The sequence below is a fragment of the Haemorhous mexicanus genome, chromosome 2, assembly GCF_027477595.1.
Source record: "Haemorhous mexicanus isolate bHaeMex1 chromosome 2, bHaeMex1.pri, whole genome shotgun sequence".
Classification (NCBI taxonomy): Eukaryota; Metazoa; Chordata; class Aves; order Passeriformes; family Fringillidae; genus Haemorhous; species Haemorhous mexicanus.
Window position 1 is genome coordinate 12,052,434 of NC_082342.1, and position 26,081 is coordinate 12,078,514.

At 37.0% G+C, this 26,081-nt stretch overlaps 1 protein-coding gene across 1 annotated transcript in view; it reads right to left on the reverse strand.

Annotated features, from left to right (window-relative positions):
- TMPRSS15 (transmembrane serine protease 15) overlaps positions 1–26,081 on the reverse strand; it is a 54,556-nt gene that overhangs the window by 23,770 nt on the left and 4,705 nt on the right. Inside the window, exons 5-15 of the mRNA XM_059870234.1 lie at positions 24,287–24,429; positions 22,490–22,534; positions 19,029–19,136; positions 16,958–17,077; positions 10,528–10,636; positions 7,745–7,854; positions 6,742–6,879; positions 5,512–5,661; positions 3,144–3,246; positions 2,540–2,690; positions 1,225–1,366 (exon numbers count right to left, since the gene is read on the reverse strand). Of these exons, the coding sequence (XP_059726217.1) occupies positions 1,225–1,366; positions 2,540–2,690; positions 3,144–3,246; positions 5,512–5,661; positions 6,742–6,879; positions 7,745–7,854; positions 10,528–10,636; positions 16,958–17,077; positions 19,029–19,136; positions 22,490–22,534; positions 24,287–24,429 (1,319 nt within the window). The remainder of the gene's footprint in view (positions 1–1,224; positions 1,367–2,539; positions 2,691–3,143; positions 3,247–5,511; positions 5,662–6,741; positions 6,880–7,744; positions 7,855–10,527; positions 10,637–16,957; positions 17,078–19,028; positions 19,137–22,489; positions 22,535–24,286; positions 24,430–26,081) is intronic.

A 26,081-nucleotide genomic window follows, 5' to 3' on the forward strand; every position in this document is an offset into this window, starting at 1 on the left:
CTATTTTTAATATTTTTTATGTTGTCAAGACAGAAACCAGCTGTGCTTTGAAAGGCACAGTAAATCTACAAAAGGCAGTCCTGGAACATGCTCAATGTTTTCTTTAATGATTTGGAGCTATATCTGAATAGGCCTTCCGTAGATTTTTTTTCCCAAAATTTCATCCACTTGCAGAATAAATTACAAAGCAAGCCCCATGTGATATTTTAATGATATTTCCAAAAGCTCCATTTATATTTGTATTGGTTTTTGCTTTGAATGTGCTCGGACTTGTTTCACATCATACACAATGTTTCTTCTCTCTTTTATATAAGTTATCCAGATTTGTAAGGATAGTTACAGGTATTTTCTCTGGTTGTTTTTTTTTTTTTTTCTGTAAGATTTTCCTGTTTAGCTCTGTGAAACTGAAATATTTTGAGGAAGCTTAAACCTCTGTGCTTTCCTCGAAAATACTCTGCAGCTGGAAGGGTCTGGCTCCAACCTGTCTGGAGAGGCAAGGAGCTTGATCTTAGTGTGTTATCCTGGAGATAACGTTATAATGCTGATGAGAGGTTTTTATAAAGTGGAGGTTTAAAATCCTGACCCACTCAAACACAAACACAGCAACAGGAAACCAACAGTGATTTGGTGTTTACTTATAGAAATAAAATCCCAATATTGCTGGGTGGAACGTGCCTGGGCTTGTCCGGCCCTAGCGCTCTGAACCAAAGGCAGCAGCTGTGGTGTTTCACCCCAGAGACACCTTTGGCTGGCTGGAAGTTGCAGTTAGGCACTCGGAACAAGTTCAGGCATTGTAAAAACTCAGTTTACCTCTAGTGGAAAAGGTTCAGGTGACAGTGAAGAGGAAAGGGAGCGGATTCTGCCCGAGAGTTAAATCCAGAGTTTATTCCAGGGTCACAGGGCTCTGAATCTTGGTAACAGCTCCAACAGAATCCCCACCACATGGTCTCCATGACTTTTAAACCCACAGGGAGTGGGGAGGGAAAGGATAGGTGAGCCCCCAAGCAGGTGGGAGGGGGAGGGTCTCAGGGGACAATGACACTTGGACAGGCCAATGACCCCAGGTCTGAGAAGCATCTTTTGAACTTCTGCCAATCACACGATGCCCTAGCTGGAATGTGGAGCTGGATAGACAGCAGTTAGGAAGAGGGCAAGGGGGAGGGGAAGGAAGAAGTTGGCACACCTGAGGGACAGGATATTGCTTCACACCAAACATTTACTTACTGGGAACTAATGGGGTGGTAGCAGCAGTTGGCCTCACAGTTGGCTCTACATAATTGTCTTCATTACACTTTCCCTTCGTCAGGCCAGTGTCATCCACAGCAATGTCACTGGGACCACGCCTTTTAAAGGCATCAAAAATAACCTGAATTCAGGAAAAAAAAATTTAGAATTTTATAATTGAATGAACCATTTTCAGCTTCCTAGGCTGTACCATTCTGTCTTTTCTTGAATGCTCTTATTTCCACTGTAATCTACATGGCTGCTACACTCAGGAGAAGGCATTGGGGATGAGACAAAACAGCACTATGCAAACTGAGTGGATCATTCTAAGGAATGTAGTAGCTTCTTCATTTAAATGATGAACATGATTCAAAAATATTCAATACCTTTGCTTTATAAATATATTTTTAAAATGTAATTTTAAAAACAATTCTGCATTGCTCATCAGCCCAAACATCTCCTGAACTAATGGCACAAAAAGCTAAAATTAATCTCATTTGTTCTTAACTGCTCTTTAATATCCACAAATTTAAAGTAATCCTGCAACCAAGGAGTTAGTATTGGTGAACTACAGTTAGGTTTAACAATCTTCTTGAGATCATATGTGGTCACAGATTTCCTGGAAATCTGATTCAGCCAGGTCACAGATGCATTTATTTCCTCAGATGTTAAATGTATCTTTCTAGCAGTGCTTGCCAGAAATCAATCAAAGCTACTGTAGCAGGGCAAACCATCCCAAATGCCTATAAAATAAATTGTTTTCAGAAGAGAGGTGCTGAAGGAATTGTCTGGAATAAACCTCCTCCTTTTGTTTACAGATAAGTCGAGTCAGTTGTTAATCATGCAGTGTCAAAACCTGTTCCACCTGCAACACACTTTCAGTGGATTAATTTGTAAGTAATTAGTGAAAACACTGATTCACAATCTGAAGTAATTTAACTTTAAATCTTCTCATTGCTAAATGCTTCACATCACCCTCACTACTGAGATTTTATATTCCACAGCAGATTTTGATAGGCTTTGAACACTCTTGTTTTGTGGCAAGCTCTCATGATAACATTCATTGTTCCTTGACAATGATTGTGTTTTCTGAAATATTAATACTTTAAATTCCAGAGTAGAGAAAAGGGACTGGGAGAATTTAAATGGGGATTCCAATCTTTTGCATGCTAATATTTATTTGATGGCAGGTATTTTTAAATTATACTAAGTATCATCTTTGGAACAGTGGAATTTTGGGTTCATTTCACAAAAATCTCTGATATCAGTTTAGCTAAAATAAATGAAAAAAGAAAAAAGAAGTGGCTTAACAAACCTTAAAATCAGATGTTTCATTTAAAGTTACTTGTCCATAATTCCAGTTGTTTCCATAGTTTCCTTCTTTCTCAAAAACTATCTTTTCCTGACCATGCTCATCACTTATGCTAACTCTTAAACGGTAAGCATTATCCCCATACATGAAATACCTAGAGGGGGAAAAGCATTTTAGTATTATTAGAACAAAGCCAGATTCTATGAAAAAATGTCACTCTTTTTATTTCATAATGTTTTATGAAATTAGGATTAATTTGAAACAAGGATGAAAATAATATTAATTGTATATTTAAATTACACCTGGAAGTGCAGAGGCCTAGTTAAGCTTCATGACAAAAACCATTTCGGGGATTCTTAATATCATTTCTGCATAGAAATGAATACTGGATGCAGGGTGAAAAAGAAAATACATCATAGCAAACTGCAAAAGTCAAAGCTATGAAGGAGTTAAACTTCCGACCTGGAGCTGAGACTGATTGTGGAAATCCAAACAGAACCAGGTTGGCGTTGCTGGCATGGTGAGTGGGATTAATATTTTAAATGAAAGAAAGCTCTTGGGGCAAATTCTTAAACAAAATACAGGTTTAGGAATTATGTAACAATACCAGAAGCTTAGACAATACATATCTGAAGGGACCAAAGGCAAACTCCGAATCCGGACTCGCTCTTCTATGAATCCAAGTCCAATGGGTGTTGAAATATAAAATCCTGCAAGGTAATGGTCACACTTTAGCCAGGACAGAAGAAATTTCTTTTTTACTTTTTTACTTATTGAATTAGAGTTTTTTTATATTTAAAATAACATCAAGCACAGATAGTGTTGCATGATTTGGAAGATTCCCGACACAGTAAAGGTGAGTGATTATCCCAAGATATATTCATCAGTCAATGAGATATTAAATTGAGCTTTTAAGCTTCTTGGATACTCCTCAGAACCACATAAGCAATGGGAAACTAGTCCTTTCCAAGTCAGTGGGAATCCTGCCTTATATTCTGTAAAGGCAACAGTTCTTCTGCCTTTATGAAAATGTCCTCCTGTTTGACACTGCTTGTGATTTTGCAGAAGAATTTCCCAACATTTTCATAATTTGTATCCACGAATGAAAAGGGGAAATATGGATTGTGTGTTGAGAGGGTGACAGAATGACTATGTGAATATTTTATAGCAAGGAGAGGCATTATTAACAAACAAACAAACCCCCCTTTATTTGTGAAATTGGGTTTGTAGCTTTTTCCTGAGATAATTTGTTGCAGCTGGGAATTTGGGCATCATAGGAGCCCAGGCCATAGAAGCCCTGAGATTTGTCATAAGAAATGCAAACTTAGGCAGCTTTAAAATAAAATTATTGCTTTATTTGAATCATGGATGTGATCTTGTATTTTCTTCTATCTAACTAATACATATATATGCAAATATTATATAAACAGAATTTTCAAATTAATATTATTAAAATTATATGAAGTAAATGATACACACTGTATTCTGTTATTTATACTTCCAGATTATCTAATTTTTTTCATGTGGGAGGCTAAAATTCCTAAAAATTAATCTGAAATCTGAATCAGGCCTTTAATTTCCTCTGTTGACTTAGAGAGCCTGCAGTAAAATACACATGGTGTCTAACTTAAAGAATAAAGTTCTTCACATAGTCAAAGGGTCAGTTCTCTGTCTTAGTTTCATCAATTCTCTGAGCATTCAGGATTAATTTTTGAATGTGTATTAAGGCCTTTATTTTTCAGTAGCAGAAAAAAACAACAAAAATAGTGTTTCACTGAATGTAATAGCTTGATATTTATGATGCAATTTACTCAAAATACGGGTCACAGAAATTTAAATATGCAGCACAATGGTAACATTACACATAGGAACATTGCATATGTCAGCTTAGACTTGGCACAGGAAAACAGGAGCACCTAAAATGGATTAATATTTTTGAGAGATAGAAATCATTGTCAAGTGTTTTGTTAAACAAATTTTACATTCTTTCATCTAATCTGCATTCTAGGAGCCAAGTGGGAAGACAAAACAGTGTTCTGAAGATTGTTTAGAAAATGTTCATTTACTCAGAGAGGGGTGAATAATTTCTATCTGATAAAGTGCAGAATACTATTTTTCTTTTCCCAGGAGTAACTTCTTTCAGAATAATTTGCAATTTTTCAACTAATTTGTCACTGAATAAATTTTAGGTAAGTCTTGCATAGAATACATATAACCATTTCAAAATCCAGTTTGTATTTTATCTGGTTTTAGCTGGATTGACAAATCAGCTCAGAGAGTGATTGTTTGGCTTTATTGTTGAAGCAGAAAAAAGCTTATGGAGGCTAATGCTGGTATAAGGATTCATGATACATTCAAAATCCAATTCCTATCATTATTGTCTCTTTAAATAGATTCCACTTTTGATATGGCCACTCTTCCAATTGAGTTATTTAACTGTAGCACTTACTGGAGTGTTTGTGGTGTTTTTGGCACAGTAGGTGTGTTTGCTGTGCAGTAACTAAGGACACAGATGTCCCCTGTAAACTGCAGGTCAACTTTATTTAAATCAAAATTATTTTGTGACAACCACGATGGATATCAGCAGTAGAGAGGGATGAAACAGAAGTGATTTGCCTAGTAATGCAATTATGCTTTTTTTTACCCCAAGATAAACATACAGATTTTTGACCTATAGCATTTTCCCCAATAGAAATTCCTTTCTCAAATAAGGCATTTTGGTGTAATAAAAGCATTGAAATTTTTAGTACCTCCCACTTAAATAATTTTACTTATTCTCTTTTTTTCCTATTAGTTTTGGTATGTTTCCACAAGATGGCAATCAGAAGGATAAAACATTTTATCTGGTAGCCCTGACATTTTTATGGCAGAATAATACAACATCTTAGTAATACCACTATGAGGAATCCATAATGCAGTGCTATAAGCTAAATCAAGCTTTCCCTTTAATCTTCAAGCCACTTTTTTGATCTTACCTGAAAAGTTGCCAAATGTATGATCAAATTCAGGACCACTCATCAAGGGAAAGGTAGGACCCTGAACTCTGTCCCAGTCTGAATCATCATCTAAATCTTGTATCCAGAAACAAAAGCCGTCTTCAAAAGTGCAATTGATTTTCTCATAATCTGTGAATAAGAACTTCTAGTAAATAAAAGGTGACAGAGATGGCAAGTTTTTTCTTAGAATTACACAGGAAGGAGTGATGAATAATGTCAATTTTTAAATATGTTTGTGAACCAGCCCACAGTGACTTAATTTCCTCTTTATGCAATGCAACAAAATTACTCAAATAAGTGTGTGGTTTGTACTTGTTAATAAAACTGTTTTTGAAGGGTAGCCCAACATACTCTTGCACTCATTCACCAACCTTCATTTCTGATCCTTCTTTTTCCTCTTTTCTTTGCCAAGGCCTGGATTTCTCCAGCAGAAAGGGCTCACCATTAGAGCAGGGTGCTGTGCTCCACGGCCCTGGGATGCCCCTTTCTTGATTCTCATTTTCTCCTTCTTTGCCCACATGGCTTTGTTCTCATGATAGTTCAGTGTCTGCTCGTGGTGGCTTGACATGCAGGTTAGGCAGGGCTTCCACATGACAGGAACTTGCTGGCCCTGTGGATGCTTCCTGCAGCATATCCCATCCCAGCCACATTCCCTGCTCTCCTCCTGCTCCAAATTTAGCAACTAAAGAAGCCTTCGCTCATCCAATTACCCAAGCATGAATCACATTGCTGCATTTTGTTGTCACTGTAGATTTACCTCATCCAGACTTTTCTTAAGGCCTATTTACTGAGGCAGGTATTTTCCTAAATGTTGTTTCTAAATACTGTTCTGAATGTTTTATTTTATAAAGACATTGTGGTCAATGATTTCATAGTGTTGTTTAGTGAACAAACTGGCTGAGAGGAATCGGATGGAGGTTTTATTTACACAGATGAATTTTTAAGACATCACCCTACTGCTAGATACAGGCCTGCAAACATGTGAATAGCCTTACAGAAAAAATTGATTTGATATTTAAATCAGTAAGAATTTATTCAAAGTGTATCTAGTTATTGGACTGAGGCCAGAAAATGCATTTTCTTTCCACTGCCATTTTCTCAAACTGAAAGTGTAGATTCACCAAAATTTTGGGATAAAAAAGAAACAAAAAATCCCAAACACACCCACACACACACACCCACACACACACACACACAGAGAACACTTACTGTTTAGTTCACTCGCATTAAATGCAGTATATGTGGCATTAAAGCCATTGTAATTTTCTGAATAATCCGACATAAACTGTGCTGTAGCCTCATGAGAAAAAATGTAAATTTTTTCAAGATTGCTCCCTGACAGAGAAGCTGAAAACAAATAAAAAAACCATACAGTCAGAGAGAAAATTATCACAGCACATTAAAATTTCCAGTGTTGACACAAAACCACAGAGGATTAGTTTATTGAGTCTTAAGGAATGCTTTTCCTGTTTTACTGTGATCCTGCTACAATAGCTTCAAACTCTTGAAGCATTTAGCTGGCTGACATATAAATATTCTGCATATTCCATCTCTCATATCCACCAATATGGATATCAGCTAGTCTTTTACCAGTTTTCATTCCCATTCTCTACCTATTTCCAAAAATAAGGATAAATAATAATACATCTTTATGACATACTTATCTTCCTATGGTCTATCTTCAGAATATGTTTTCCATCTATGATAATTCAGCTGTATAGATTGAGTCTTATGAAAAATGGGTACAATCCCAGTTTTCAGAGTAAAATATAGAGACAAGGTATCATCAGTATTTCAAGATCTGAGGAATACAATGTATTTACAAATACTAGAAAGATTTTCAGGAAGTTTTGTAGCAATTCTCCCACCTTTTCAGTTTAGAGGATTTCATTTTATGTTACTGTGTGTGATATTACAGAAACTTCTGACTATACATTTCCAATGAAACATGGACCCCATGAGACCATGAGGCTGATGAAGTTATCAAGATTATTCAAATAAGATCTCAAAAAACAAGTAGAAATTTAATCATGTATAAGGGTTTTATCTGGTCAAATGAAAAGGCAGACAGGTATGTTGAGATTAATGTCTAACAGGCCAACTTTATGCAGATCCAGTCTTCCTTTTAAACATACATGTGGAGCTTTTGATACCTCAAAATGCTTATTTTACCACTTAGATTTTAGTATTATTAGCTGAAAAATAAACTTACCTCTTAAAACCTTGTTTTGTCCTAATCCTTCAAAAATACTCAGCTCGTCTGCATATGGTTGTGTTTCAAAAGAAGTGAAGTTCAGTTTAATGGACAGCCCTTGAGGCACTCTAAAGCAACAACAGAAACATTAACTCGAAATTGAAAATCTATTATTTGACTTCAGTAAAGTCATTGAATGTTTGAATGATAAGTTCAGAAGCCACATGAAATTATTTTAATCAAGATTATTAATCAAGGTGATCTATTTGTCTAACTTTTAGCTTGTAAAATTGCCAAAGGAGTTGGGCATAAGCCTTTTGTAACAGTGTGCACACACCTTTATGCACAGGAGTTAAGTGTATTCTAGAAACTGAATGTTCTGAACTTTAGAATGAGAGTATCTAGAGTTCTAGGAGGGTTTTTTTGGATGGTTTTGGCTGGGTTTTGTTGTCCTCTGCATCTCATGGAATTGCAACTTTTTTCATACACGTTACTCTTAGATATCTCATTGCTCAGATAGCCTTCCCAAACCCAGAGGAACAGTATCAAGATATCAATATGAAAAGCAAGATATCAAAATCTGTCCCCTGAAAGTCCAGAACACTGTCTTTTATGACACAAACAGGATTTGCATGCAGATTTGATGATCTCAAACCGACTCTTTGGGAAATTGTTACAAATCCAAATCACCACACACGAAGTTTAATGACAGAAGTCACTTGAAGTAAAGTGTAAAAATTCTTGGCCTTATTTTGCTACAGTTATGCTCTATGAATGATCAATATTTAATTTGCTCTCCCATTTCCTTTCAACTGGACACATATGGTAGTACAAATTCTAAAATACTACCAGCTTAGCTACCACTATGGGTTTTTTTTTCAGAATTCAGAGCATCAATGAAAATAAGCTTTTAACAGCAATCTGCTGATGCTTATCAGTAATGATAAATAGTGTGAAATAAATACTTAGATATTTTGCCTTTTAAAATTTTTTGTTGCTGTAGTTTTATATTTCTCCAGGTGGAAGAAATAGTTTTGGTTAGAAAAGAGTAAAACATATATCTGGAAGTTTCAGGAAGCTAAACTTTCAGGGAAGTATTGGGCATATTGCTCTTTAAAGAGAGGAGATTGGATCTTCATTTGGAGTTAAAGGGCATGAAAATGTAAAAGCTCTTCCTAAAGGTAATGGGGAAATATTTCTAGACAAAGGCAGGCACAAGAAAAATCCAATCTCAGATGTATTATAGGTTGCCTTTTAACACATTTTTATAGGGATAATAAAAAATGTAGGTTATTGGAAAACCCAAAAGTCCTCTCACAGAAACAACTCTGAAAGAAAGACAAAATCTGAGCACCACTTTGATTTTCTTAGGGCTTTACTCTCAGTGTTGCCTGATTTCTTAAAGCAGTTAAGTGGAAAATAAATTCAGATGGTTGTTCTTTGTAATTTTTCAATCTGTAATTGCACATATCTGCAGAACCTCTACCTCATTATTTGCAATTGCTCACGATTCTTTCCAAAATGATGCTTTTACTGGCTACATATAGATATCTACCTAACACAATGCTTCTTGCAGCTATAGCAGCACTTGGAGCAGCACCAACAGTGCAGAAGGAAGCAGGGCACTGGGGCCATGTTTATTTACTGGGCTCAAATTCTGCAATGCCATGAAATGAGGAACAAGGCAGATGTATTCTGAAGGGAAAAAATTGTTTTCTTTTCCTGGGACACACCTGTGTTTTAAAGCCAGGTGTTGTCAGTAATTACTGGTGAACAGTACCACTGAAGATGAGAAGGAAAAAATGTACTAAACAGAAGGAAAACTAGGATTTCAGGGTAAAGATGAAAGTTCTGAACAAAATCAAAGCTTAAAACTTTCAAAGAAGCCTTTGGAATGAGAAGCTCAAACCTTTTGCAATTTTAAAGGCAATTTCTTAATCTCCTTTGAAATCTTCTGCTGAATTAATACTTCTCAGAATCAAAGCACAGCCATTATTATGAAACCATAATAAGAATTACTGCCTTTCAAAGCAATAACTTCTGAATTGGCAGTCATAGGAGAGATTTTTTAGGACTGTCTAACTTGTGATAATCCAATTTTTTTCGATATGTACATTTTGATGAGATTTATCATATAGTGTAGCTATCTTTTTTCTCCCTGTCCTAAGGACTGGACCTAGAGAGTCAAAATCAAAGAGTTATCCCTGTCTGTAGGTATATATCCTTGATTAAAAAAAAAAAAAAATTCCACTTCTTGTTCCTAAGGCTCAACAGACGTTTGGTGCTATAATGTAAAATGCTAACTATATAATTCTAAAACACATTTCTAAATTACATATGTACACAGGAACCCTTAATTCACATATGAAACCCTTACACCTAAGTGACAAGGGAATTCTTGAAAACTCTGTTAAATAAGAATTACAGCATATAAAGCCATTATCTGAAGACTACTATTTAATATAATCCTTTGGGAAAAAAAAATCTTGCAATTATTTTGAGTTGTGAGATTTATTTTGAAGTTACACTTGTGTTCCTCTGGGTGTATATAACACACAAGATTTCTCAAAATTGTACGTAAGAGTTTTTATAAGTGGAAAAATTGTTGATATAGTTATGGAGCTCACGCATGAAAGTTTTTAAAGAAAATTCACATAAACAGAAAGGAGAAACTGATGTTATATGTTTTCTGTGTTGGGGTATTTGGGAATAAAAGCAAATGACATAAGACTGTTGTGCAGGAAACAAGATCACCTCAATCAAAAAAATGTTAGGTACAAAATTATTGGAAAATGGCTTACACTATTATCCATTGGCAAACAATGTTCTCATTATATGGCTTTGGATAATTCATAGAGTGAAAAAACCCAGAGGAGCCAGTCAACATGAATTTTCCATCACAAACTGCAGCTGTAAAGATATAATGAAGAACATTTGTCAGAATGGCATTTGAAAAACAGAATCAGAGCCAAAAATGTAGGTTACCCTGGGTATTGATTTACATAGATTACCTTGGAACTGCTTTGTAAGCAACAATAGGAAGACAAAATAAAATACACTATCAACTTATTCCCATTTCTAATTCTTATCACTGATCTCAAAGAACTATATGAGAGGAAAAGCAGTACAGAAAATTCATTTTTATATTAGACACAATCCAACTAATCCAAACTAGTCTAAAGCAATCCAAATAATTCAAAAACAGCAACTGGATTTAGCTAATCCAATACTTTCCTTTTACTCTATACTTTTATAAGGGAACAAGATCTTGCCTTACCAGTTCTTATCTTCAAATACTTTAAATCAGAAAACTGTGTTTGTATTACCAGAGACAATTTGATATCACAGGAATAAAAGCTAAAGGGGATATGGTTGACTATTGTTATCTCTGCTTTTATGAGCTTCCTGGTTCCTTGCCTTATATATTACTGAGTACTTGAAGAGATAAGTGGATCTCCCAAGTTTCCTGCCAGCTATTGAATTCATTCAGCTGAGGTAAACGTCATTTATCATCATCTATTTTTTCAAAGGGCTTTCAATAGTTTTTTTTTTCCCTTGGTGTTGGTATTCTATGAAAGTTCTTCACTTTAAAACAGGAAAATAAAAGTATTTTTAAGCCTAAGCAAGATTGGAAATGATAATTCATGTAAAGATTTTTATTTCAGCAGACACTGAACAACTGCTGAAGGTTTTGCTTCTCCTCTTGAACATTATATTAGTAATCTCTCTAATAATGGTTTCTCTTTAGTTGTTCAAAAAGTATCATAGGGCTTTCACATAAGGATAAAATCAGTACCACACATGATTATCTGGAGAGGTAAGGACAAGTTCATCAATTTGAGGCAGCTGATCAGAAATTATACAGAGCTTTTAATTAATTTCAGAAATGAAACCATACCTATAATGACAGTCCAAATTACAAATAACCAATCATATTGAAAATTAAATGGGAATTTTATTGAGCATAGTCCTCCTCTGGGAAATTATATATAAAGAATAAATTTGGCTTCCTTGTGTGTTCATTTAATAAGAGTAAAATTCTTTCTGCCTATCACAGTAGCAAACACAAAATAAAAGTCAAACTTTGTTTCATGCAGCTGTACACCATAAATACAGACTGTGCAGAATGAACTTTGCCAACATGCCTAATGCATGAGCTGAAATGGAAACATATTCCCTTTTGCAATCTTTGGGAGGAAAACAGAACACATAAGATTTTAAGTACACAGAGAGAAAAGGTCCATGAATGATAGTTATTATTCTATATTAGCATTAGAGCTGGGTATTGGTAGAGAAGTACTTTTTTTCTCCACTTTAATTCACATATTTCCTGTCCTTAACAATGAGAAGAAGAAAATCAGTGTGAGAGGAAGGAAAGCACCCAGCTTGTATCATGAAAGATTACACAATGAAGATTATGAAAAGTGGTGCTGTTAACAAGTAAGACATAACCTGATCTGAAAGGAATCTTATAGTATGGACAATAATAAAAAAGATAAGCATACTTTTCTAACAAAATCAATGACAAGTGTTTGTTCATTCATTTCTCTTAGAATCACAGAATGGGTCAGGTTGGAAGGGACTACAGTGGGTCCAACCTCCCTGCTTAAGCAGGATCAACCCAGAGCACATGGGACAGGATTGTGTCCAGGTGATTCTGGAATATTTCCAGTGAGGGACACTCCACACCCTCTCTGGGTGATCTGTCCCAGTGTTTGGTCACTGAACAGTGAGGAATTTCTTCCTCATGTTCAGGTGGAACTTCCCGTGCATCAATTCTTGCCCCTTGTCCCATTGCTGGGCACCACTGAGCAGAGCCTGGTCCCTGCTCTGACCCTTTCCTGCAGACACTCACAGACACTGATGAGGTCCCTTCTCAGTCATCTCTTCTTGAGGCTGAACAGTCCCAGCTCCCTCAGCCTTTCCTCATAAGAGAGATGCTCCTGCCCCCTATTATTATGATTGTTCTAATCTTCTTATTGTTCTCTTTTATTTGTTCCTTAAGAGACAGTGAGTAAATTCAAACAGGTCTTTAGGTGTACAGCTAAGGAATGTGTCAGGAATGAGCAGGAAGACAGCAGGGACTGGTCCTTTTTCCCTAAAGAACTTCCCAGAGCTTCCTTCTTGCAGGGAGAAAGCAGCTGTGGTCAAAGATGGATGGGCATGGAAGTCATTACATTTTGCCTCATCCTGGAGCCCAAAGAAAAGCTGCAGTTGTTCTCCTAAGGAGCCAGGAGATATCCTTTGAAGGAGCCACTTCTACTCTTTCCCCAACATGTATCTTGCTGTCCACTTCTATTCACTTATGTTCCATACATGGGACATTATGAGGGCTTCATCCTGTTAGCCTTGAATTTGAGGGAGAAGCTCCCCAAACTGGTCAAATCCAGCCCACATATTTCACTTGACAGGATCTTCCTCCGCCAAAGGCCAGTCCATTACTTTCTGATTAATCTCTCTCAGTGCTGTAGTGGTGCTGTGAGGTGAGGAATTACAAAATGACAGTCTAGACACATAATAACTGCAAAGAGTCTGCAGAAACCCCTCCTGGGATCAGCCTCCAGTCTCCCTTTCTGTACCCCTACGTGCTACGTGGCTGCTTTACAGCAATGCCAGTCATTATTAGCGGCTGCTGCTCAGACTTCACATTTCTCTAGAGACCCTTTCACTGAAATTGCTAGCTGTACTTTTGTGAAGCCTTTTGTTACTGCACTGCATTGCAGAGCCAGAAAGAAACCTTTCAAGATAATTTTAATCAATAAAACAAACAAAAAAAAAGGGTGTTCGGTTGCCTGAATCTCTTCTGAGAATTTGAAATTTTACTGAATTCTCTCTAATGCAGGAAAGAGATTACTAAAATCACTTTTTAATCCTATATTTTTAAACCATTGACATTATGAAATCAGAAATACTAGAGGGAATAGCAATCAAGATGAAAAACAAACCAAGTTTTTTAGAGGACAGCAACTCCTTTTATATGCAGGAGCACTTGTAGAGTGACTTATGAATTGGTCATAAATCTCGTTGTGAAACTCTGAAGAACTTCTGAAAATCTAAACAGCTTTAGATTTCATGTGACCATATTAAGTTTCTAGGAATGGGACAAATGTGAAACATTAAAGGTGTGGAAAAATTGGCAGCTATCCCAAAGGTGCATCCAGCTTCTTACCGCTCATTCCACTGATTTTATAAAATCTGCTAAAGAAACTTAAATACATAAAATTAGAGAAGCTCTGAGATTTGGATAGGAAAGACTGACAATGTAATATAAGAAACATGGATCAACAATTTGTCCTCCAGCCAGAACTGTACTTCTATAAGGTTATGAGCCAGAACTGCTGCACTAGTGGTAACTGACCAAATTGTTTGGAAATACCAGACACCAGTAAAGATGAACAGGGGCAAATCATCCAGCTCTCTGGACTATAACTACAGCTGTCTTCCCTTCTGACAGTGATGATTTTTACTCTTATTAATATTTATTTTATACTTTTATTTTTACTTTTTTACTTTTATTATTTGTACTTATTTATTTTATTTACTAATTTATTAAGTATGCACATTCCTGAAATTTTTTACCTCAGTTGTGCTGAAATGAGGAATAACATCCTCTGTTACAAAGGGGAAAACATTCACAAATTTTATTTGGTAGAGATCTGGGGAGATGTGCAAATCACATCCAAAAGCCATGTGCATAAGATACATACTTTTGTCTGTATCTACCAATATATAATATCAATTAAATTCTGTCATATACAATAGGTATGAATGTAATATCTTCAATAAAATGTGGGTGAAACTTGTAAATTCAGACCTAGTTGGGGCATTGACCTGCTAGAGGGAGTCCAGAGGTGGCCACCAAGTTGATCAGAGGGATGGAGCTCTTCTGCTATGAGGAAAGGCTGAAAGAATTGGGATTATTCAACTTGGAGAAAAAAAAGGTTTTGGGGTGACATAATTATGTCCTTTGTCAGAAGGGACCCTACAAGAGAGATGGAGAGAGTCTATTTACAAGGGCCTGGAGTTACAGGACAAGGGGGAATGGAGTCAAACTGACAGAGAATAGGTTCAGATCAGATATTAGGAAAAGCTTCTGGAACAGGTTGCTCCGAGACTGTACGGATGTCCATCCCATCCCTGGAAGTGTTGAAGGCCAGGTTGGATGGGGCTCTGAGCAGCCTGGTCTAGTGTAAGGTGTCCCTGTAACTGGCAGAGGGCTGAATGAGATGATCTTTAAGGTCCCTTCCAACTCAGGCCATTCTGTGATTCTATGATGGTAAGTAAAAAGCATTCATTTTATGAGATCTATAATATTACTTTATGAATATAAGGTCTACACTTTTCTTATTTAGCAATACCTAAAATTAAAAAAAAAAAAAATTAACAAATACCCCCAGATAATAATATCTGTCTCAAAAAAACCCCCTATGATGGTAAAAATGAGTGGCTGAATAACTTCTTGGGGTTATGTTATCTAATGCTCTCCATGGAACTAAGATCTAGCTGAACCTTAGGATCTTTTGATTTCCTCAGCTGTAGAAGGACCAACTCAGAGCCAATATTTATTATGATCTAGCTAAATGCAGCTTTTATGATAAGTAGACATTTTGATGTGCTTCAATGGATATAGCACTGAAGTATTCTGATGGATATTTTCCTCAAAATGTTCAGCCAAGTCTCCCTTCTGAGCTGATTGCAGTCAGAAAGAAATGTAGGTAATGGGCAGATAATCCGCAATTCTCTTTTTTTTTTTTTCTGAAGAAAATTGCACTTATGACAGAGAGGCTCAGCCTGTCACAAATCTTCAGGATCAAGCTTTCAGATTTTTTAAAAACATAATTGGTCTTTTACTTGCTTGTTTGTTTTTAGAGCCCAGCATTTCACTTGCTTCTGAAAGCTTGAAGCAGACTGCCCTCACTGTTTTCCTTTTCTCACAGCACAATGGAAAGAAGCTTTCCAGATTTCTAGCATCAAATTCTATATTAAAAAAAAAAAAAAAAACAAGCCCAACAAACAAGCAAACAAAACAGCCAGGGAGTTAATTGCTCCCATTTCTCCTAAAACATTTGCAATGTTCTATCTGAGAGACAACTTGACAGACTTTTATCTGAGAGCTGAGGCTGTGGAGAGCAATGCAGGCAGCATTAACCCACACGCCTCCCCAGCAAAACTGCAGAGCAGTTTGGTAAGGAGCACTGCAGTCAAACTCCTTGGTGCAAACAGTTTCTTAGGGAAACCAGGAAGTCAGATGGAATCATAGAGTAGAATCACTTAGGTTAGAAAACACCTCCAAGGTCATCGAATTCAGCCTTTGCTGCATCACCACCTAGTCTACCAGACCATGTCCAGTCATTTCTTGAACACCTCCAAGGATGGTGACTCCATCACCTCCCTGGGCAGCCCATTCCAATGCTGGACAACCATTTCTGTGAAGATATTCTTCCTGATGTCCAACCTGAATGTCCCCTGGCACAGCTTGAGGCCATTTCCTCTTGTCCTGTCACTGGTTACCTGGGAGAAGAGCCCCACCTGAACCTGGCTCCACCCTCCGGTCAGGGGGTGGTACAGAGTGAGAAGTTGATCCCTGAGTTGCCTTTTCTCCAGACTGAGGCCTCCCAGCTCCTCACAAGGATTTTTCTCCAATTTCATTGCCCTTCTCTGGACCTTCTGCAGTCCCTCAATGTCCTTCTTGTGAGTGGCCCAGAAATGGACACAGCACTCGAAGACAAGACAAAGCTAAACAAACTGACTGGCACTGCAGGATGAAAACTCTTTTTGTTAAACTCCAGTGGGGTTTCAGGTCTGTAATTTTGTAGAATCAGAGATGGGCTGAGTTTGAATGGGACCTGTATAAGTCATCTGGTCTGAACACTGTTTGATATCACTGATGCAAATCTTTGTATTAAATTTGTATATTATTTTGTAATTTACATAGGATTTATGTTAGTAATATTTCTATAGTAAGCAACAAATGTACTAAAACAGAACTTTATACTAAAACAGAAAGACTCTAATATTTCATTCTTTATTAAGCACATGCTTCATTAGTGAGAATTTTACAGAACATTGTTTCTTCTTGCAAGATAAATAGTACAAAAATCACTCATTATTATGTTTAATAGAATTGATTTGGACTTCACTGTGCAGTTTATTGCCCATAAACTATTTACAAATTACTGACAGTGTTAAGCATGTGTAAAAAGATAGATTTACAGGAGTTTACATTCTTACCACATCTCTTTTCAGATTCATCTGAACCATCTGGGCAGTTCAAGACTCCATCACAAAAGAATTCTTCACTGATGCAGGTTGCACCATCAGCACAGAGTTCAGCAGGTGGCAAACACTCAGCTGGAATAATAAAGATGAGAGCAATTACAGCACAACAGTAAGGCAGTCTCACTACAATGGAAAATTGACTTACCTCTGGTTGCTTTACCACAAATCAAATCAACCACTCTATTGTGTTTTGCAAAACTGCATTTTTAGAAGTCTGGAATGAAATATCACATATGAAAAAGATAAATTTGGCAGAGAATGGAGAGAGTTCTCAGAAGTGAAATATGTTTTGAAGCCAAGCTTGAAGCAAGGCTGGAAGAAAATGTCCGTGAATTACTTTTCTTTTTTTTCCTTAAACAAATAAACTACTTTATGCAATGTAATAAATGACATTTTCCAATTTCTTATGTTCAAATAATGTGAGAATATTGTACTTTGGTTTAAATAATAGTGAATAATCTCTGGGTTTAGGTAAATAGTATTTATTGATTCTTTAGAATTGATTGATTTATTGATTTCTTCAGCTTTAACACATCACACTGTTGCACCTGATCATGCTAAGAAATCTGATTTTTTAACCAGCATATCCTAAAAAAAAGAGCTTTTAGATTCTTAAACACCAGAATTATCAGAAAACATATTCTTTTCAGATTTAAAAATTAAATGTATAAGTTAAGAGCAAATATCTGTTAGAAGAATACATGGGCAGATCCTTCAAATTGTAGATCTTACTAATAACCTTTTCCTAGATCATAAATATTCATCTACTGCAAACAAACTCTTATTAGTCTTTAGAGGGTTTTGGTCATAGATATCTTTAGAATTGAAGGAGGTCCTATTAAAGTGAACAGAAACATGCAGCTGAACTAAGCTTTGGAGAACTACTGATTTGAAAATGGTTAAAATTGTATTAAATTATATAGAACTATTCACACAGTCCCTTGTCTCCTCTTCAATAAATATTTACAGAAAAAGGTCAACATTTCTGATGCAAGAAGGAAAAATCTGTAAAATTTCATCTTTTTCATGTTTTTTTTTTTTTTTTTTTAATAGAGCTGTTAGTTCTGTAATCAGATTAAGTATGATATTGTACTGTGTGTCCCAGACTGGCATTGGTGTGGATGTATTGTAGCACTCCAAAGTGCTTTACAAAACACCCTCAGTGCTGGCAATGCAAATGTCACAAAACCACAAGATTTACCATTTTGCATCCAACTGGAAATTAAAATCAAACAAACATACTCCAGTAAAGTGTTGGAGGTGACACAGGGCCAGTGAATGAATTTCCACAGATGAGCAGAGAAAAAACTGTGCATTCTAGACCCAGGGCAAAAATTCCAGCCAATAACCCAGGAAGAGATTTTGCACAAGCCCATCAGGCAAGAAATCATTGTTTACACACAACATGATCAATTCTCAGCTTATTCAAGTCAGAAAACTAAACAGCACTGCCACCTCCTGGGTTGAAAGAAATTAACTTTTCCTGCTTAAACATTTTGACTTCTCTTTTAAATGGCAAATTACCCTAAATTGTGTTGTAAGTGTTATATTCAATTAAATAAGGGCAGTGAACACGTAAGACTTGAAAACACTAAATTACTTGTAGAAATCATATATATTTCACCATGTAAGAAGGCTGGAGAATGCTTTCAAAGACTCAAACATCTTCAACTTTGTTTCCATTGGAAGGCATACTTTGCTATCAGCTTGCATATTTTATTTTGTTTTCCTCATAAAATTAAAGAAATAATATGAATTTTAAAAAAAGCAGCTATTATTAGTGTCAGTGTGTGCATCAACATGCATAACACACACAGCATTTTTGTAGCATGTACAGTCTAAGAAGTCCCTTCTCTTTGAAGAGGTCTCCTTGGCCCAAGGTAAACCTGCATATCCTGAATTTTCAGGAATGGAATGCAAGGATTGAATGCTGTGAGGAGAGGCTGCACATGAGCAGTGCAATTTTGCAGTCTCAGATTGCTCAGTGGAACCTCCCTGCTCCTCCACACACAGAGTTACTCACCCACTGTTGTTGAGAATTTGTTTGTGGTGAGTAGTCCTGAACCTGGACAAACACAACCCAAGGTTAGAATTCTACTTCTTGCCCCCTCCCTGCTCCTGAACCCCTCAGCTGTTCTGAACCTGGACAAATACAACCCAAGATTAGAACTCTACTACTTGCCCCCTCCCTGCTCCTCCACACACACAGTTACTCACCCACTGTTGTTGAGGGCTTGCTTGTGGTGAGCTGTCCTGAACCTGGAGAAACACAGCACAAGGTTAGAACTCTACTTCTTGTTCCTTCCCTGCTCCTGAACCCCTCAGCTGTCTTGAACCTGGACAAACACAACCTAAGGTTAGAATTCTACTTCTTGCCCCCTCCCTGCTTCTGAACCCCTCAGCTGTCTTGAACCAGGACAAACACAGCCTAAGGTTAGAACTCTACTCCTTGTTCCTTCCCTGCTTCTGAACCCCTCAGCTGTCTTGAACCTGGACAAACACAACCCAAGGTTAGAATTCTACTCCTTGCCCCCTCCCTGCTCCGAACCCCTCAGCTGTCTTGAACCTGGACAAACACAGCCTAAGGTTAGAACTCTACTCCTTGTTCCTTCCCTGCTCCTTCACACACAGAGTTACTCACCCACTGTTGTTGAGAATTTGTTTGTGGTGAGCAGTCCTGAACCTGGACAAACACAACCCAAAGTTAGAATTCTGCTCCTTGCCCCCTCCCTGCTCCTCCACACACACAGTTACCCACCCACTGTTGTTGAGGGCTTGCTTGTGGTGAGCTGTCCTAAACCTGGACAAACAAAACACAAGGTTAGAACTCTATTTCTTGCTCTCTGGGAGCACCTCTTGGGTTGGTTGCTTGCGCAGAATTAAGCAGCAGCCAATCTGCTTTTATACCTGCATTATTGCAGATATTAAAGAAAAACAATAAGGCAAAAAAAAGCTCCCCACACTCCAGGTATGGATATGATAGTGCCAGCTTGAGTGGGTTTGTCCTGAAGCTCAAGTGTCACAATAAACATAAGAAAAAATTATGTGAAATCCAAGTGTTTCAATAACTTCAAAAGATTTCTCCTTCCACCTTCCCCCCACTAAAATAGGAACAATTCTTTCTTGTCTTCCCTTGTAAAAGTTCTGACCTGAAGTTGGGGTCAAGGAACTTGTAATTGAACTCGTGGGATCTGTTGAAACAAGAAAAGTTATGACAATTTCAGCATTAGTACTAAAAGGTAAATGTACATTTTCTGACAAATAAAATTGCTCTGCAAATAAATTAGGAAACTCAAACCTATCTAGTGTCTGTCTATTTACATACAGGTATATATATATATATATATATATATATATATATATATACACTGTGGATGTACATATTTACATATGAACAAATGCCTAGGTAAATAAGCAGATTTGTATTAGTGATTGCAAACTGCAAAACATTCTGGAAAAATAGAATGTGTATGTGTGATTGCTCCAACAGAAGTTCCACTTCATTGAGGATACACCTGGCATTTCCAGCTCCCAAAAATTCTTTGTTCTTTTCCTCTATGAATTTGCTTTAGCATCCCTGTTTACTATTTCTACTTTCTAAATTGAGACTCAAATATGTGAGTAGGATGTTGATGTCTTTGTCTGAAAACAATCCCCAAGTCACTGCAGGCAATGGATCCTGTGCCTCAGTTTGTAGGGTGAGGGGCCTGAAGGAATAAAGGATTTCTCTATAGTTTGTCACCCATCAGTTTTGTGGGCAGAAGCTGCTGACCACTGGTCATCACCAACTTTTGTTAGGTATTCCTGCTTTCCAAGACCTAGTTCACAAACTTGCAGGAGGATTTCCCACCAATTTTGGATCAAAACATGCTTATTTAGCAAATACTATTAAGCTGAACTGGGCTGTTCTGGTTACGGTGCATTCTGTGTCTACAAATTTAGGGACACAGTTTCTTTGGAGGAGAGAGAGAAGAGCAGTGAATAGGTGGACTGTTCTCACAGCTACTGCAGAGAAAAAAATGCTTAATTCATACTATCACAGCTTTTCAAAGAGATACACACACATAATATATTTATACCAACATATCTGTCTATACATTTACTACAGGATAACCAATTTAGAAGGAATTTAATGTTCCAAGACATAAAACCTAGATGCATGCAGGAGAAAACAGTTCTAAGAAAAGAGTATCAGAGAGCTACATCTTGAAAACTGTTGAAAAATTGTGGTTACTACAGATGTTCCCAAATATTGCATGCACAAGTTGACAGCAAAATCCCTGAAGGAAAACACAGGACACTGATAGAAGCAGTGGTGATATAAGCACAATTACTAGAAAATCTGTCTAAAGTAGCAGGTTGAGATGGCAAAGGATGTTTTAGGGTCAGCAGAGCCATAACCCTGCATCCTGCAGGTGTAAATGTACCCAGTATGGTAAAATGTGGATATATTGTGACATTTGGACTGAAACATAAAGAACAAGGAAGTAGACAATATTAAAACAAAAATACAAAAATGACCTCAAGCAGACCCAAGGTCAAAGGAGAAGAAATTCACACCAGGAATACTGTTGCCACTCCAACCTTGGGTGCTGACAATTCCCAACGCCCTTCCCCTTTGCTTAGGAACCTCCCCCAGTCTCCAAATTTTGCTTGAGGGTGATTAGCAACATTGAACTTAGGACCAGGGGAGCATTAAGACAGCATACCAAAGGAAGGGACTGATAGGGGAAAAAACTGAGTGTTAGCAGTTTAAACTGTATCTTTGGGAATAGACACAGTACTTGCACACTTTGGACTATCCACGTTGGAAGGCCTGTAACCAGACTAACAGTAACACTTCCATCACTATGGCTGTAATTAGAATATAAATAAGTACTTGCCTCCTGTATTTATAGGGGCAGTTGTTTAGCTTCTGGTCTGGTCCCCTGTGCCCTGGAGAGTTTGTGTGTGATAATTTGAATGCAGTTTCTATGTGACTACCTGCACCTAGTGCTATAAAGCACTTACTGTATTGTTTATCTCTCTGGCTGACTTTTGGCAGGTTTGTGAGACTGAGTTTGTCTGCTTCATGTCTTATCACAGTAAAACTTCTAGGGATAGTGGAAGGAAAATCTGTCTGCCAACATTGCTTAGTAAATCAATAACCACAATGTCAGAGCAGGACTCCCCAGGCTGATCTACCTCCCTAAATCTGCAAAATCTTCAGCTTGCAGCTCGGCTGGTTAATGGAGACTCAACCTTTGGTTTGATGCTCTAATTAAGCTCCTACAGATTTTGTACAGACTAAAGATCACTCACTGCTTTCTCAAATAGTCAGAAATGGTGAAAGCAGTTAATTGTCACTGAATGGACCCTGGCAGTCAAGCCCAAGCTTCAGCCAGGGCAGCTTTAGTAAGTTATGTGAGCTGAACATCAAGTCTTGCTTTCCTCCACCTTGTATTGGTAACAAAAATTAGTGTCTGCTTTGAGAAAGATACTGACCTGACGAGGTTAAAGGTGTTGTTGTAGTAGGATTTTCTGCAGCTACTGGAAGAAAGCAAATTCATTATGAACTTATTTTATAGCACAGTGTCTAGTTTTAGATGACAGAAATAAAGATTAAAAAGAAATCAGCTGTGACTGTTTCTCATTGAATCACTGTCAGTGTCCTGCTTCCCTCCTTTCACCTCATCCTGTTCCCAATCTTTTCTCAAACTCCGTGCTCTTCCCAAGGAAGAAAGATCCCGAAATGAGTTGAGGTTTTGAGGTTTCAAAGCCATTGCAGTCCCTTTCAATCCTCAATCCCTATTGATTGTATTGCACATAGAATGTCTTCACCTGGGAAATCTCTCTCTAGGCTTTTTATTCTATACAGATTTGCAGAGCCCCTGTGTCTTAGAGAACAGTATTTAGAAGAGATGAATGAGTTAAAATTGACCTGGGATAGTTTACAAGAAAGAAAGTTACTTTTAATCACTGTGAAAACTCACTTCAAGCAAGTTGTGCTTGTGTGACATCTCTCTCCCTCTCTGAAATAGGAATGTCTCTAGCAGAACATATTGATATACATGATTCAAAAGTACCACAGATGATTGTGATTGTTAATTAGTTACAATTATTTTATTGAAGCACTTCTGGTAGAATGGACAGGTGATTGCTCATGAGAAAAGAGGCATTTTAATGATCCACAGCAGTAAAAGTTTGACTACTTCAAAGTTCATCAGTGGATGAATGTTTTAAGAGGCTCCTAATTATTTTTTGGTGGCATTTCTGAAGTATAATGAGCAATCAGTTTCCACAGTGTTGTGCTGTAATTTGTAATAAATAAGCAGTAAAGAGAACTAAATATGCCCAGACTCTGAACTTAGCCTTTGACTACTTAAAGTACTTAGCAAAAAATGCAGCTTTTAGTATAGATTAAGAGACATGGCACAGCAGATTGCCACTCCTCAGTTTTTACTTAATAGTTACTCCAGCAGGTCTTCAAATGTCAGCTTATCAACTTCTGCTTCAAAGAATTCAGATTGTTTTTTAACCTCATCCTCAGTGAAGGGCTGTTTTGAAGATTTATTCAGGTAAAAAAAAGGATTCCCACTGATCTTGAAGGGCTTCCATTTAGATTTTGATATATTTTCTAGTACTTACATAAAATATCTGTATATTTACAGAATTTAAAGCTACCTAGTCCTTAAAGCCCTGTTCCTTTCTCCACCACTTCCATTCACCTAGGCTCTACAGGAATATGGAGCCTGTTCCCTGGGTGCACTGCTCCCAGAGCAGTTTTTCTACAGGACATATTTTTCAGTAAATGAGTCTTTACTCGCTGCAACTCTGAGTCCATTTCTCATTCTTAAGCAGAACAAAATTGTAACTGTATTTACTTAGGAAATAACATGGTTGAGGCTTAATTGTTTTAATTAGAGGGCTAAAAATTACAAATATTATGGTTCATAAGAGGTGAAATTGAATGGTTTTCACTGGGAAACCATTACTTTGCCCTTTACTCCCTCCCTAGGGAATACACACAATACTGGCTCATACTTTCTAGTAGAAAAGGTTGTAAATTCTTTAAGCTGCTACTGAAAGTTATGTAATGGGGGAGGAGAGTGCCCAAGAGAAAAAGTAAGAATCCAATTGCTGTCTGGGAGCTGTCTGGGAGCCAAAGCTTTCATTCCTGCTACCTGTAGTTCTGAAGGATTTTTAAAATTAAAAACAAAACCCCAAAAACAAACAAACAAAACCTGAAACAAACAAAAAAAAAACCCTCAAACAAAAAGCTTACTAATATTCTAATATTACCTGTGATTTGTATGCTGTTCACATCAATTTTCAAAGCCTCGGTAGGATTAAGGTTATTTGCAATGACACCCAAAATCAGCTCATTTTTTATTTTCTCAACTGTTACCATCTGGGTGAAATAAAGGGTGAGGATCACAACCACACTAGTAATACAAAAGAGAGAAATAATTTGGTTATTTCAGCTGATGAAAAAAATCTGCTATATGACATAATCTAGACAGAATTTCCTTCCAACACTGGTTCCATTGGCAAAGCCAAACTGTTTTTTAAATATTGACTGGCAAAGATGGCATAAAGAAACATAATCATCAGGTCAGACTGAATCTTGAAGGAACTTTGTTTTTCTTTATCTACTCTTACACTCACTGTCAGAAAAAAACCCAAGACAACATTCATTTCAATTGCTGCAATGGAGCTGAATTTGAGGAAAACTAAAGTAGCTCAACCTTTGTTCAACAGGTCTCTTAGTTTTAGCCCTAAAATACTGAAGGTGAACCTGGAAGTATTATCAAAATTGTATAACATGACAAAATATGATTCAAAATGACCACTTTTATAAAGCAAATCTGTGGATTCTGCATTTTTGAAGATCTGCTGTATGATTGCCTGGATTCTCACAAGGAAACAACGATGGCTGAAAACAGAGATATTTAGAAAGTGTGGTTAAACTGCATTTAACTTCTATTAATTTTATCAAGAGTGTTTTCTGTTTGTTCTCTCCATCCTTTCTAGACACAATTATGAAATTTTATGTTTGCAGCTAGAGTAAGGTAATGTTGAAGTATAACACTTGCCAAAGATAAACATTTTCTCCTTTACTTAAATTTAGGTGTAAACTTTTTTACCCTTAAACTACCCACTGGCAACTGACTCAGCAGTGCTCTTTGTAAGGAGTGATTAATCCTGCCATTTTGCTGAGCGTAGTTTGTAGTTTGCAATATGTAGAAAAGTTCTCCTTCTTGCTTGTTTCTGATAACCTCTAGGCCATGCTGAGCAAACAAAAGCTTTTATTGCTCTCCTTGTGACTCAGCAGCAGCATTTCAAGGGTGAAATGCCAAGCAGATTGCCTGAAGGGGTAAACACTTTTTAAATGAAAAGAAAGTAATGTCTGAGACAAAGTTATTAGATGCAGAAGTGAAGACAGATCCTTACTGTTATATTAAAAACAAGATCCAACATTCAAAACCAGAACATTTTCTTCAATTTCTACGATTGTTGTGTCAAGATACAGTGGTGGGATGAGCTTTGTCAACACAGTTATTTACAGTGCAGATATCTAGATTCCCATTTTGGTGGATAGAAAGAAATAAGCTATTTTTTGGCATAATTGGTCTCCTCATAAAAGGAGAATGGACCAGACGAGAAAACTAAAAACCCAGCACTTGCAAAGGCAGTCTTGAGCAAACCACTCAGAGATGTCTCCATCTTCAATGCCCAAATTTTGATGAGAGCAGTCCCTTTCTCTATGCAGAAATCAAATTTCCTGACTGGATCTACCTTCACAAGGACATTATTTGGAAGTGGCCTACTCCTGCTGCTATGAAGTCCATTCCCTTTATGTTATGTAATCCTTCATAAAGTGATCATACTCTGCTTTCTAGCTAATAGGGTTATGTCCTCACTATTCCAATCAAAAGACTGCTGCAATTTAAATCTGCTTCCCACTACTTACTGATATTCATGGTCAGATAATATCCCAATATCTTGTTTGTGGGTTTTTTTCCAAGAACAGTCATTCAAATAAACCAATCTCCTCTACATATTTATCAACTTCATGTACTTACACTGATATCAC